Source organism: Halictus rubicundus, chromosome 1 (genome assembly GCF_050948215.1).
Source record: "Halictus rubicundus isolate RS-2024b chromosome 1, iyHalRubi1_principal, whole genome shotgun sequence".
Classification (NCBI taxonomy): Eukaryota; Metazoa; Arthropoda; class Insecta; order Hymenoptera; family Halictidae; genus Halictus; species Halictus rubicundus.
In genome coordinates, this window is record NC_135149.1 from 25048913 (window position 1) to 25064307 (window position 15395).

General features: G+C 39.3%; 1 protein-coding gene across 1 annotated transcript; it reads left to right on the forward strand.

Moving 5' to 3' along the window:
- Positions 1-3391: 3391 nt before the first annotated feature.
- LOC143361655 (uncharacterized) lies at positions 3392-14301 on the forward strand. The gene is made up of 18 exons (XM_076801231.1): positions 3392-3416; positions 3473-5029; positions 6238-6401; positions 6554-6556; positions 6680-6692; positions 6770-6815; positions 6929-7013; positions 8541-8584; positions 8640-8818; positions 8869-9041; positions 9292-9432; positions 9762-9958; positions 10786-10862; positions 10914-10933; positions 11154-11250; positions 11368-11443; positions 11667-11721; positions 11768-14301. The coding sequence occupies exons 1-18, from the start codon at positions 3407-3409 to the stop codon at positions 13424-13426; spliced, it is 4596 nt and encodes a 1531-aa protein (XP_076657346.1). The 5' UTR covers positions 3392-3406; the 3' UTR covers positions 13427-14301.
- The last annotated feature ends 1094 nt before the right edge of the window (positions 14302-15395 follow it).

Consider the following 15395-nt stretch of genomic DNA (forward strand, 5'->3'; position numbering starts at 1 on the left):
ATTTCTCGCAATTTTTGTAACAATACGTGCTCGAATTTATTCAATAATCTCTAACGGAAGCATCTTTGTAAATTCGATTACAAGTTGAAGCAGCAACACCTAAATAAAAGTGGGCAGAACAAAACGTTCGACAATCTTCATTTAACAACGATACCGTTGAAAACATTTTATGGAATTTTTTCGAAATTGATCCTCGCGCACACTGGCTCGCGCAACACATGTAAGCTGATCACATATTTGTTTCCGAGTCTGTATGTGAACGATAAAACCGTCAAGTGTTCCAGAATGGAAACATTCGTCACCAGGATTTGGTGCATTTTCTAACAAAAATTACTAGCTGCAATTTAAAGCAATAGGCAAATTTTGTTTACAGCTTGTACTGTCAATCTCCGTCACTTTCTGTGGACTCCATTTTCAAAATAATTACTGGACCTCCAATTTCGAAACTAGAACGTTTCGAAGGTTTCTTTTTTTTTTAAATAAAGTTACCACTGCCTGATTGCGAGGGCCGGGAATTAATTAGTACGCCTAATATCCGTTCCAGCTTCTTCAAATCATTGGAAGAAGAAAGAAATTTCTGTTTGCCTACAAATTTTTATTTGACAGTGTGCTCGTCGGTTTCAGTGCGAACATTTTTCGGAGCAGGCATCGATTGCTCTATGCGAAATTAACACTGCTACCGTCTCCTGTGTTAAGTGGAGTGCTTCTGAACTAGACGGAACATCAACATCGTTATCCAAATCCTCAGCATTCAGATAAACAGAACTCTTGTTCGAAATATAATATTGTAACAGTGGAAGGCTTCAGGCTGGTGGGGGGAGAGGGAGGGGGGGGGGGAGTGGGAGAGACAGGACGGTTAGATCCTTAACAGCATATTCTAAACACAAGGCATAATCTCTACTGGCTTGATTTAGGCACGTATTCCAAGGTGGACACCTACTGATCTCCAGCAGCACAAACGAGCCGGATGAACACGGGATAATGTTGCGCGTAGTCAGATTCCGAAGTTGCCATGACAGTATGTACGGGAATATGCGGATGATCATACAGGATCCCCGCCTTTGATGTGTTTCGATGTCTCTGGCTCGCCTCTTGTCTGTGTCCAATCACGAAATTGCATAGAATCCCCTGTTTTTGGTACTTACTGTGACGGAACATCCGTTGTTCTCAAACGATGAAATTTGCGTCTCGTAAAAAGACAACTTCTGTACGTAGACTGTACAGAGTTATACTAAACGAAACCGTTGCGAACCGTTTTTCCGTACTCGAACGAATGGACCGCGGACGTTATGCGTTCGTGGCAAAATAAATAGTTGAAGCACGAAATAGTTGAAATACCAGGACGAATGCAATTGCTATCGCAATGATTACTCTCGTAATCTGTCTTGTATATCTCACGATAGAAACGAAAATTTTGCTTGCAATATCGTGAAAAATGAATTGCTCAGTTTGGAAATTGTCAAGTCTCAAATCTGGTAAAATAAGAATATTTCCTTTAAATATTATGTCTGTCTTTGAGACTTTTTAGTGACTAATGTTGTCGAAATTGTCGCTGATTGTTTATTGAACTAAAATAGCGGATATTTATGTCTACGAAAATTGACTCACGTTATCATTTTTCTTGCTCGGGAGCCAGCGGAGTAATCTGCAAAAAACAATGTACTATTTTAATATTTTATTTCTTTCACCAGTTAAAAGAATTCGATTTTTTTCTCAGTATGAGAAAAGGAACGTGTTACTGATAAAAATACTGGAAATGTCTTTCAATATTTGTGCAGTTTTTATCTTACGCACACTATACTAAAAAAATAATCAAAAATAAAAATATTGCAAAAATAATCTGAAACACTGTTTCTATTTGCTCTATGTTGTGTACAAAATGTATATGTAACACGTAATACGAGAAGATAGTACGAATAATGATAGTGAGTTATACAACGATGATGAGTTAATTATGAAGCGTTTTCCTTGTAGAAGGATATTGAGGACGAGAAAATGTAAGAAGGAGAAATTACTATCGGAAAAGTTGCCTAGCCTTGTCGACACCAATTATTCGTTCTTGCATCAGTCACGATCTGTTGACGCAATGCAAATCATTTGCAACACAAGAAACATAAAACTTAATTGTCTTGGTAAAAAATGTTTATATCGCAAAATGAACTAGTTAATGCATTTGCTGGACATAAGATGGGCAGCTACAAAAAATCGAGCATAAACGTTGCTAATTAAAATGATACTGTCGTAGTTCCGTTTAGAATAATCAAGTTATTATGCTTCCGGAATAATAACATTGTTATTGTAACATTACAGGTTGATTAAAAAATTGATATATTTCATTGAATGTACGTCCAATTAGCTTCTTAACAATACCATGATACCGAATGAATAGGCCATATCTATTATTATCATTCTTGTTAGAATTAAATGATAACAAGCTAATTTTGGTACACTTGTGTTATTTCTCCATAAATTTGTATAATAACTTATCGTCACGATATGAACAAAAATAGAGTTCAATGGAAATTGCTTCTTTTGTTAAGTATATTGTTGACAATAAATTAAAATTAATATTTTATGAAATGGTTTTCCAGCAATCGTTTCATCGAATTTTTCCATTAGAGGTGGAATTTTTAAAATGTGTAAAATTTTTTAAAACAACTTGCTTCTATAATACCCCTTACGTGTTCATATAACTCTAAATAATTGGAAATACTGAAGAAATAATTGTCAAAATGGCGGGCTCGAAATTTTTATATTTACGAATTATTAAGAGTGCAAAGACGCGCTTGTGAAGAATTGTTCAACAGATTCGTTTCTTTGAGCACATATCACACTAAAAATGGCTGAAAATCTAAATAACTACAATTTTGATATTTTTCCAACGCAATATAAAATAGTCACTTTCAGTGCTCCGTAAACCTGGTGATAAATTCTTTTTCTAATATATGCCAATTTAAGCACACATTAAATTACTTATACCAGTTGTACGCGCTAGATGCAACGCTGTGTTTACATAAGTTGTCCTTGTACAAGTGCAACCATTAAACCATCAAGGAGAAGATTAAACAGGAATCACGTAGAGGTCATGAATGGGCTGTCGAACAAATTCCGAGTATGTTCACGTACGTCCTTCGATACAGGACGAAACGCGTAATAAAGGCAAGCGGACAATATTTTCAAGCGGAGCGGCGTGAACGATGCGTCGACCTCAGCAACAATTTCCCTGAAAACATAAAATCCTTATCGCCGCCGCGCATTAAAACGAAGACTTTGCACTCGGTTGCGTCAGTGGTTTGTGTGCAAGCGGGATCGCTGGTGCTGCCGAATGACTCAGCCGGTTCCTCGGACAACTCGGAACGGCGTTTAATCTCGCAGCGAGTTATCGCAAAAACACGAACGACTTTCAATGCTCGCAAGTATTCCGCGCCTTCTATCTCACATACGGCTCATCTTGAATTATTCGCAATTTCAGAAAGACTTCCCGAAACGCTCGCGATGGACGTCTCGATAATATTATCGATCACAGTTGCGTTGCTGGGACTGTACTACTACCTGACCAGGGAAGAAGAAGATCCCTTGAAGAGACACGGTTTGCCGTTCAAGAGATCGGTGCCGGTGCTGGGCAGCACTTGGCGATCCACGATGAGGCTGAAATCGTTTGCCGAAACGGTCGAAGAAGTGTACAACATGAGTCCGGAGGCGAAATACGTGGGCCTGCGTCATCGTATGACGTCGGTGGTCATGATACGCGATCCAGAGCTCGTTAAATCCATCGGGATCAAGCATTTCGATCGCTTCCCTGACCATCGAACCTTCAGGAACACGGACATCGACCCGTTCTTCTCTAAAAACCTGTTGCTGCTCGAAGGTGAGAGATGGAAGGAGGTCCGATCGTTGCTGTCTCCTGCGTTCACGTCCAGCAGGATGAGGACGATGTTCAAACTGATGTCCGAGTGCGCCGCGAACGTTGCTAATCATTTAGCAGCTCTGCCGGACGGGGAGAGGGTAACGGAGGTGAAGGACATCTTCACCAGGTTCGCGAACGACGTTTTCGCGAGCTGCGCCTTCGGAATTAGCGTAGACTCGATGACAGACAAAGAGAACAGGTTCTACGCTCTAGGTAGGGAGGCGCTCGACCTTCACAGCGGTGGATTCCTGAAATTGTTCACGATAGTCGTCTTCCCCAGGCTAGCCAAAATGCTGGGTTTGAGGATAATTAGAAAAGAGGTCGCCGACTTCTTCGAAGAAGTGGTGTCGGCGAATATCGCGACCAGGGAGAGGACAGGTCTCGGTCGTCCGGACTTCATTCAGCTGATGATGGAGAGCAGAGGCAAGCTGGGTCCAGGAAAACAGCTGACCAACCTGGACATAGCTGGCCAAGCTTTCACTTTTTATTTCGGCGGTTTCGAGACTACCTCCAGCTTGCTATGCTTCGCTGCTCACGAGCTAGCGGCGAATCCCGAGACGCAGAAGAGGCTGCACGAGGAGATTGACCAGGTTTTGAAGGACTGCGACGGCGATGTCTCTTACGAGGCTATTAACGGGATGAAGTACCTCGATGCGGTGATTAACGAGGCCCTCAGGATGTACCCGGTCATCCCCATCACCGACAGAGAGTGCAAGAAAGCCTTCGAATTGCCCCCTGCCTTGCCAGGGCTGAAGCCTCTTCGAATTGATAAAGGCTCCCACGTCTGGCTACCGATCTACGGGATCCAACGCGATCCCAAGTATTTTAAAGAGCCCGGCAAGTTCGATCCCAGCAGGTTCACGGACAAAGAGTCTAGTCCGATCAATTCTGCCGCCTATTTGCCCTTCGGGATCGGACCTAGGATTTGCGTCGGGTACAGGTTCGCGATCATGCAGAGCAGGGTTGCGTTGTTCCACATTCTCCGCAGCTGCGAACTGAAAGTTTCCTCGAGAACTTCGCTGCCCATGCAGATCGGGACTGGCGGAGCATTCCTGAAGGCCAAAAATGGATTCTGGCTGGAGATCCTGCCCAGAAATAATCCGCTCGTATTAATTGAGAGAAGTTGAATTGGAACGCCGCTGCTGCCGATGCCCCGAAGCGCGAAAAGGTAACTAAAACCGAGTTTTGCGCGAACCGTTATTAAACGTTTAAACAAACTTGAATACCTTTGTGAGTTTGTCGTTTGCTACTGCTGATTTTACGCAATTAGAATGAAAATGAGTAGGTTGTACGGTAAAAACCTTGTTGTATTACTTTGAGCTCGTTAAAATTACTGAAAAAAAGTAGTAAATGTATGCAATCAATACCAACGACTTTTATTTTGCACTGTATTTTAATTCGTTCAAGTTGTTTTTGCACTGCTCGCAACGTACTTGTAACCGTCGACGTTCCAGGAAGAGCGTTTTACGAGACGGAACGTAACAATTAGTAGACAAACATTGACCTTTTTTGTACCGACGTATGATATTAATGCGAACGATGCGTGATCACTTACGTGAATAATGATCGTGAAACGTCACGCTACAGGCGCCAGCAGCGAATTGAATTCGACGAAATAGAGTTTAAAACATTGGGAGAAGTTTGTATGAAAAATTGAAGAAATTGTGAAAGCATTAAATCATTTAAAAATAACATCTGGTTTTGTTAATGATTATCCTCCGGAACAGAATATTCACTTAAGCAGGGAAACATATTTTTAGAGCAAAAATGAAAACAATGCAAATTTAAAGCTTTTGGAAAAAATTCAAGAAACTGCCAATTTGAAATTATTAAACAATAAAATGCATTTAAATTGGCAACTATGAAGTAGCATATTAATTCGAGCAGGAAAAAATATTTGCAAAGTAAAAATTAACATAATACGATGAAAATGAAATCATCCTATAACTTGAATATCGTAACACCGGGTTTAAAAATAAACAAATGTACACATAAATAGCGTGAACAAGCATAAAATAAAAATGGAGTAAAATTAAGTTTACGCAAATCAGTTTTTGAAGCGTGGTTTCGGAAAAGTTTATGCCTGCTTTTTAAAAAGTTGCACGCTACGATTTAATAATAGTAATCGATTCATTTAATCTAGCAATTCAGCAATGATATTCCGCGCAGCGAAAGTTGTTAAGGCCAGCCTGTAGGTTATGAGAAAATCCATTTTTATCATGGCTGTCGCAAGTTCGCGCGATAGAGTATTGGATTTTCTACGCCATTAAAATATGGACGTCAATCCTCAAACTTGTATCGTTAGTTCGCAATCAGTTCTCGTTTCCCAGGGTTCGTTTCAACGCGAGTAACGTCGATTAGGATGCTCGGGGGAATAATTTCGATACAGTTGTATAAGTTCGTTTCGAACCGATGGACAGATCGACGTGCGCAACAGAAAGTTGAAGATAAAGATTCGTCTCACGAGGAATACAAAACATGCTTAAAAAAGAAAGTAAATCATCACGACACGTGACGATAACCGGTTTAGGTCAACGACCGGTCTCAGTAATCGCGAATATGTGTGTTGTTCCTCAAACAAGTTTCAACATACACATAAGAGTTCATCCAAATATAGATACAATAAATATACGTTTGTATGTGCAGATGGTGAAAATTGAAACGCATAATTACAGGCGCGTTAAGAACTCGGAATGTGCATTTTCTAACACTAATTAGAAGCGTTTTATGGCACGGATACACTAACCGCAAGTTCAGAACTATAACTTTCAGCTAATAGTCGGACGTAACATTTTTATCAATTTGTTACGCAACGAAGCATTTACTATTAACTTTATCGATATGATTTCTGTGTTATTGCAGAAATGCTCCGAGTACTTAATAATATTTTATACCGTACTATAAATACGTAATCGAACCTGAATAATCCCCACTTTTTCTCAATGAAAAATTCCAAAATTTTTAACTTCACTTTGATCATAGATCAATGAAAGTTATTTAAATGTATATAACTTGATTTAGCGTATTAGCACCACTCAGCAGTCCTGAAAGTATCTCATTGTCCCAAACTGTTTACCGTTCTTCACCAGATAAAAATCAGTCGAAAGTAGGATAAAATAAGAGGTAATGATTAGAATCGGAAGAATTAATTTTTCAATCATGGGATGCTTCGTGTCTGTACAATGCTTCGAAATGTAAATTCGTAATTTGTAATTTTCAAGAATACTTCACGCGAAATTGATAATTCGATGTGGATAGACTCTCATTTAATAATTTATTGTTCCAATGTGAAGTCGCGAACTGATTTGCATAGATTTTTGAGATCGATTTAATGCAGAATTGTCAACATATGTGCAAGTAATTTCGAGATCGTTTAAATGCAAAATCGTCAATTGACGTGCAAGCGACTCGAATATTTTGATCACACGTTCTATATTGATTATTGTGTATTTGTATCATTGTATTTGTAACGAGCTATAGCAATTTGGTAGGAAATATAGCGCGTTATATAAAGTGCCCAGATGTTGACATTGCCAATTGAGAGACGTGTGATTACGCTCAAACTGCTGGATTGGCCGAAATGGCCGCGTGGGTGGAAATGATATTTTGCGCATTATATTAGAAGGGTGAGTCTGCAATTTTGAGTTGACATTGAAGATGACACGTGTCATCTTCAGCCAGTGAACTTCCACCTAACAATAAACTATTCTAATCTTTTCAGTGCTTTATAATTTCATTATTGAAACACTATTTCTGCTGCGCAAACTCGGTCCTTGATCGGCAAGCTTGTAGATGTAATAAATAATTATTGTTTTATTGTAACAGAAATAATTTGCATTTAATATTAAACCATTCAAAGAGTTTAACGCTAGAATATTCCGTTTTAATAATAACAATATTGGATTCATTCAGGTATAGTAGGACTTTGATGATAATATGTACATACATAAACAAATATATTAAACAATTTCTCGAGAAAAAATTTCTACAATTTCAATAGTTAAAAGTAAGTATATCGTAAAAAAGTCATTTTGACCCGTCTGGTAGTTTCAGCACTAAAAATACTCGTTAAAATTATTAAATGAAGAAATAAATGTCTAAGTAGCTCCTGTGTCTTACAATTACTATGTTGCATAACAATCCACAGTCTACAGTTAACATAACTGAAGTCGTAATAGTTTTCCCTTATAATTCTATAATTGTCCACTTCTATAATTGCGAATTTGAAATATCTGATTGGAGCGGCCAGCTATTATAATTATTGTTTATCGGGATATTGTTTAATCGGACTTACACGTGTCTGTTTTATTATCAGTGAAAGTATTTCTCAGAATCGCAGACAGCCCTAATCGTCAATATGGTGTTATATAATACATTCGTGTTGCTTCTACATTTATACTTTTATCAAAAAGGATGACGAAAGTTTAAAATTCTGAGAAAAAATTTCGTCTCGCAAGTATTTTTTGCCGGCACGATCGGAAACTGAGTTTTTTAAAGGTCTGGCCGATTTTAGGACTCACAATTTCATTAATGTTTCTAAAAATATATTCAATGAAAGTAACGAAAACAAATTTTACTCGACCACTAAAATTATATTCTACACAACTTACAAGATGTGTAACGATTATTGTAGTCTATGAAACGAAAAAACAAAATTGGGAAAACCACTTTCAACACGTACGTTTACTCACGAGTTACAGGATTCGAGTGATTCTCGATATTGTTGTTCGAGAATTTATATAACCTGCGGTATTATACATGTATACATAGTATACTATCATGTACCATCACGCGCTATCATGTACACGATCTGTTTCATGCGAGTCACCGACGCTTGTGATACTCGATTAGAAAAATTACGAATACTGCCATATGGACTGAATCATCATGACAGAGTACTCCACGATAACAGTTTTCAAAATATCGATAAAGTAGATGTGTTATCACACGTCCATTTATAGGAAAAGAATCGCCATTGTGCTCATTGAAAAAAATGATGGCAGCGTTAACTCGATTAGATAAACAATATCAATTAAGACATCATTTATCAGAATTTGATACGAATATTTTAATTAAATCTACTGCGCCTCAGGCTCCCGTAGTATTGTTTGCTGTGAACAAACGGTGCAGGAAAGTAAATAAGCTATAATCCGGGAAATTTGGATTGCACGCGCCAGGCTTTCATGGAACTGGAATAAACTCTATTATAACTAAAATAAGTTTTCATCTGGTTTGGTTCAACTATAAATACATGACGTACTATAGTGAGTTTTGCGAGATAGAAACTCGTTGTTCCCCCAAAAAGCTAATATGAAATTAGAGTAATGCACCGGATTAACGTAAACAATTTTATTAATGTAATGATTATCGAGCTAATATATTAGGTGTGTGCAAAGATTTTAGTCTGTTTCAATTGTCCATGCACAATGGCTTCTAATTATAACGGTTATAATCTTCCGCCTTTGTGTGCAATTGTTTGTTTGCTAGCATTGTGTCTAAATAACAAGCTTCATTATCCACTGGTGGTATGTCTTATGTATCGTATACAGCGTGTCCCAAAAATGTAGTGTCCTTGAAAGGGGTGATTCCTGATGTTATTTGAAGTAACTTTTTCCTTTGCGAAAATGTTCTCCGCGGCTTTGTTAAGGAATTATCAACGAAAAACGCGGGCCAATGAGAACGCTGCTATAGCGGACGAGTTTTGACTCGGCCAATGGCAACGTCGCACTTAGCGGGAACCGTCGCCCTCTGATTGGTCAGCGTTTTTTATTAATAATTGCTTAACAGAGCCGCGGAGAAGATTTTCGCGAAGGAAAAATTTGCTTCAAATGACATCTGGATCATTTGTTTCCAGGAAACAGACAATATTTTTGTAAAGAAAATCCTTTTGCGACACGTTGCGGTGCACAAGTTGAGTCAGATGAAATTTTTGCATCATCCTGTAGTCTCCAGTGCAACAAACGTTCCACTTGACGAAAGAAACCGGTTGCGAATGTCTTTCTCCGTGGTCGTCATGGTCGCCGTTAATCTGAACGGTATTTCTTTCGCACGGTATGCAACTCTTCCGGTCGCCGTTGCATCATGTGACGTCAGATTTTTAGTCTACCATTTAATAGCTAGAACTATTTAATGATAATCACCGAACCCTCGAGCGGTCGTTAATATCACAAAATTCCTGCCATTCGACAATGACCGGACGAAAATCATCGTGACGCTGTTTGTTCAATGAACAGTATCGTATACCGGAAAAATGGAGCGAATCAAATTTGTCAACAGGCTGCATGTGTAAAATACGATACGATCGCCGCGCGATAACAAAAAATGCTCGGGACATTCCTGCGATATTAAATTTGATCAAAGTAATATCAAATCAGCGAAATAGCATACCGGAAATTATATGGATTTAATAACGCACGAACGCCGATGAAAGCGTCGCAAAAATTGCAGTAATTCGCTTGAATTCGTCGAGCTTGAAAATACTGTTAGAGACTGTTATTATAGATTGCGGGGATTGATTTAGAAAGTAACATATTTCATTTTGAGGTCCGGTAAATACATTATAAATTTGTCACATTTACTCGATGAAACTAATTTTTCCTTTTTGAAGTAAATTATTGTCAGCGATGAATCTAAATTTTCGTCAACGAAAATAAAAGTGAAGTGTTTCCAATTTAAGCTGCGAAAATTCGTGTTCCTCGTGAAACTAATCGCGGGAATCATTCGAAGAAAACAATTTTTGTCGTGGAGAGTAAATCTCGAATCGGTCAAAAGGAGAATGCTCGCACGTAGATCGAGCATGAACTTTAATCCTACTTCAGCTGAAAGTGCTTAAAACCCATCAATACATAAATACTAAGGGACATATATGGTATGAACAGATTTTCTCAAAGAAACGTGATAAAACACTTGACCACCGGATGTGCGATATCGATAGTAGAACAAAGTACATGTCAGGGTAATAGGGTAATCCAATTATTTTTAAAGCATAATGAATATTAAAAAATAGGTATACAAATAGGTATACAGGTATATATCTATTTATATAGTTTATATATCTATTTTTCCATTTATAGATTTATTCAATAACATATTTTCCATTCGGTTCTATTACTTTTTGTCATATGCGAGTGACGAAATTTCTATTTTGAAAAATTAATTTTTATTAACTAGACTCGAAAGCCATATACAAAATGTCTTTTAATTCTTTTAATAGTTTCTACAAAATTCTACAAAATTCTTTTAATAGTTTCAGTCGATTAAACCTACTCTAACAATATTCTCAAATTCTTGCGATGCCTTTAATATTCCACATTTCACTTACCAATTTTTGCCACAAAATTGTGGTAAACGATCTTTGATCTTTAGTTTAAAAAAAACTAATAGAAATTAAAATTCTATTTTGTCGTTTAATATATTGATCCCTCGTTAAAATGACGTCAGTAATAATTCTTTCACCGAAGAATATACCTGTCCGTCGACCATAACGTACACTGCTCGGCAGGAACGAGTCTCGCCGTTTCAGCAACCGAATAAAAAGTCAGACACATTATCTTAACATGATGATATAAACCACACGCATACAGACACTGTAGCAGATGAGCATGATGGCGATAGAGACAGTCGGGTCATAGTGGGGAATCGAACGCTCGCGCGCCTTTCCACTAATATTCTGTGGCGATCATACACAACACATACAAGGCGAGTGTATTTTCGCGGGGAAACGCAATAAAAGCTTCGGGAAGCGGCTGAATGATGTCAGTTGCTCTAGAGATCACGCGGCAGTCAGGTCGCAGGCGAATGTTGTCATCGAGTGCGTAAACACGAGTGCGGCACGCTGCGCATTTTCAACGGAAACGGTGAACACAATCGGTCGACAAACGCGCCATTTGCAAGAACTGTAATCCGCGAACCGTCGCCCAACAAATTCGTGACCCGTGCGTGGTTGAAAAGATCGTCATGGTCGACATGTTGTCGGTGACCCTGGCGCTGGTGGTGGGCGCGGCGCTCTATTACTACCTGAAGGGGCTGACAACCTTCTTCAAGGATCGCGGGATCCCGGAGGCACGCTCGGTTCCTCTGTTTGGCAGCTTGTGGAAGGTGCTACTTCAGCAGAGGAATTTCGCGGAGATAGTCAACGACATATACAAAGAAAATCCCGACACGAAGTACATCGGCGTGTACGACTTCAGCACGCCGATGATCATGATCCGAGACCCGGAGTTGATCAAGTCCGTCACCGTGAAGAACTTCGAGCACTTCCAGGACCATAGGTCCTTGAAGGCCGACGACATCGAGCCCATGTTCAGCAAGAACCTGTTCGCCCTGACCGGGGAACGATGGAAGGAAGTGAGGAACCTGCTGAGCCCAGCGTTCACCTCGAGCAAGATGAAGGCGATGTTCAAGCTGATGCGCGAGTGCGCCGTGAACTACGGGAACTATTTCGCTACCTTGCCGGAGAAGGACAGGTGCGTGGAGTTGAAGGACGCGTTCACCAGGTACACGAACGACGTGATCGCCACCTGCGCGTTCGGCATCAACGTGGACTCGATGGCCAACAGGGAGAACACGTTCTACGTCTATGGCAGGAAATCCACCAGTTTCGGCAGATGGCAGTCGTTCAAGTTCTTCCTGGTGCGCTGGTCTCCCTGGTTGTGCAAGGTCCTCGGCGTCACGCTGTTCGACAAGATGGTCAGCAAGTTCTTCGTCGACCTGATTGGGACTACCATCAAGACCAGAGACGAGAAGGGTATCGTGCGACCGGACATGATCCAACTGATGATGGAGACCAGGGGGAAGATGGGTCCAGGCAAAGAGCTCACGATAGAGGACATGACCGCGCAGGCGTTCATCTTCTTCTTCGGCGGGTTCGAGAGCACTTCGACCCTGATGTGCTTCGCCGCGTACGAGGTGGGTGTGAACGCAGAGGTCCAGAAGAGGCTGCACGAGGAGATCGACGAGGTTCTGGAAGCGAACAATGGAGAGGCGACCTACGAAGCGATCAACGACATGAAGTATCTCGACGCGATCATAAACGAGGCCCTCAGGATGTATCCTGTCATAGTTGCCGTCGACAGAGTCTGCACGAAACCGTTCGAATTACCACCAGCCATGCCTGGACTGAAGCCGCACGTCGTGCAGAAGGACGAGTATCTATGGATCCCGATCTACGGGATCCAGTACGATTCTCAATACTACGAGGAGCCGACCAAGTTCATGCCCGAACGGTTCCTCGACGATCCGAAGAAGATCTTGAACTCCGGGACCTATCTGAGCTTCGGCTTGGGCCCGAGGATGTGCATCGGCAACAGATTCGCCCTTCTCGAGGCGAAGGTTCTTCTGTTCCAGATTTTCTCCCGATGCACCTTGAAGCCGAACTCTAAGACCCCTATCCCGATGGTGCTGAGCAGAAAAGGATTCCAAATGACCGCTAAGGACGGATTCTGGTTCGACGTCGAGCCCAGGAAGGTCGCCCCACCTGTCCTCGTCAATTCTGTCAGCAATGGCAGTGCTATCCACTGAAGAGGCCTGTTATCGCACTTTTTCTAGATAGCCGTTTTTATATTTTTACAATAGATGGTTTCAACATTGGTACGACGATTTATCTGGGAATCGAGAAGAGAGTCGGTTGCTAATCATTCGACTGCGGATTTGATGTGACAAGTAAACGAAAGCGACATTTGAAGAATTTTAAGATACTGTTATGCTTTTTCCAACTTGTTTAAATTTTCAAAAGAGGAAGTATATTTCGATTTAACTTTTGTTGAAATGAACACACGCTTTTTATTCTCCAGAAAAATCTGCAGTCTAAGCACTGACTTCTATGATATACGGTGATGAAATTACTAGAGCACGATGATTGTCAAATTATCGTATAAATTGACAAGTTTAGATTGAAATAATGAATTCTGAAATAAATGTCTAGTTACATTGAATTCATATTATTTTTTATGAAGTATTCGTGCTTACAAGTTGCTAGAGTACTTTTAGCAACATTGTGGGCGACGTTGTTCGGGCATCGAATACATTTTTTCTGGCTCTAATAATTTGATTACTCGCTGTAGTGTACTATAATTAGTTAAGTTATTGGACCGAGTATAAGGATCCTAATTTATTGCAATAATTGATTTCTCGTAATCGCGCGAGCTCTGAAAGTAGGTAATTGTACCGTTTTTATTTTGTTACTCATGTACTTTATGGTATGTAGGTATGTACTGTGTACAACTTTTTATAAAGTCGTTGATAACTTTTAACGGATTCGCTGTTTAAACCGATATGTGGATCGATTATATAAATACACTTCGAATACAAATGCGAAACTTCGTTTCCAAATTGGAATACAGTGTAAGTAAGTCTAAAGGCTCACGTGTGTATAATAAACTCTTGCAATCTGAGAATTTTTATGTAATTCAGTAATCTACATTTATCTGCGTTGAAATTATGACCGTGGTAAGTATTACGTTCTCATTCGACATTCTCTCTATAAAAAAATAACAGCACAGTTCGTTATTTGATTCTTTTAGCTTCATAATTGGGAAACCAATATTTAAACATTTCAACCATTTTTTGCATAGAATTAATATTACAACGCTCCAACTTACGATAAAATTTTATATATAAAAACTAATATTTCAAACTAATATAGAATTAAATTCGTCACCATAAATATCTGTATCGAAAGCATGAAAGTGAGGAGGTAAATTGTGAATTAAATTATTTTATTAAGAAGAATATTTAGAACCATCGCATGTTAAATTGTTTCTCTTCACAAGTAAACTTTTTAATTTTTCTGTCATATCGTGTGACCTAAATCAAATTAAATGACAATTATTATTTGATAAATAAAAATGTTTTAAAACATTGCGCAGTCATTTTTTCATTCGTTCATGGGTATCAACGCATAAAGGAGTCATTGTGTCTACTTATTATCCCCCACTAATTGCGCATAATATTCACGATCGTTAACGAGTAATATCCTTCCTACAATTCAGGCGATATGCTGTCAACAATAACACCGTTCACGTTTCCAAAGGAAGACTTCTTGCAAAGACTATAACAAAGCTGCAACTGGTTTGTACCAATTTATGGTATTAATTTAATTTCCTGCCTTAATAATTTGCACCCTCGTACGTTGTTCAAGTAATTATTGCGTACACAAATGCATGAAAATATTTATGCAGTAACGTATATACTTATATGAAGAAATATAGTTATGTAAAGTATACTATTCACGAAAGAAGTACTCTCTAACACGTCCCAAGTGAAAAATTTACATTGTGGAAGTTATTTGCTAATGTACGCAAAGTAACACGTTGTCCGCCACGTGAAGTTTATGCATTTCACACATGTTTCACTTATCTTGTTCATAGAAGCAATCTGCTTTTATTACGTAATAGCAATTGTTAGTCATTTGATAATGAGTAGACTGCGGATGTTCATGCATTCACGGCTTCTGAAAACGTTAAAAAAATGTTAGAATATAAAAATCGAC

Excerpts from the sequence above, each read along its gene's own strand:
- LOC143361655 (XM_076801231.1), top strand. Across the intron at positions 7,014-8,540 it reads CAGATAAAAATCAGTCGAAA|TCTATGAAACGAAAAAACAA; the intron begins GTAGGATAAAAT and ends CGATTATTGTAG. Across the intron at positions 8,819-8,868 it reads CAGAGTACTCCACGATAACA|GAAAAGAATCGCCATTGTGC; the intron begins GTTTTCAAAATA and ends GTCCATTTATAG.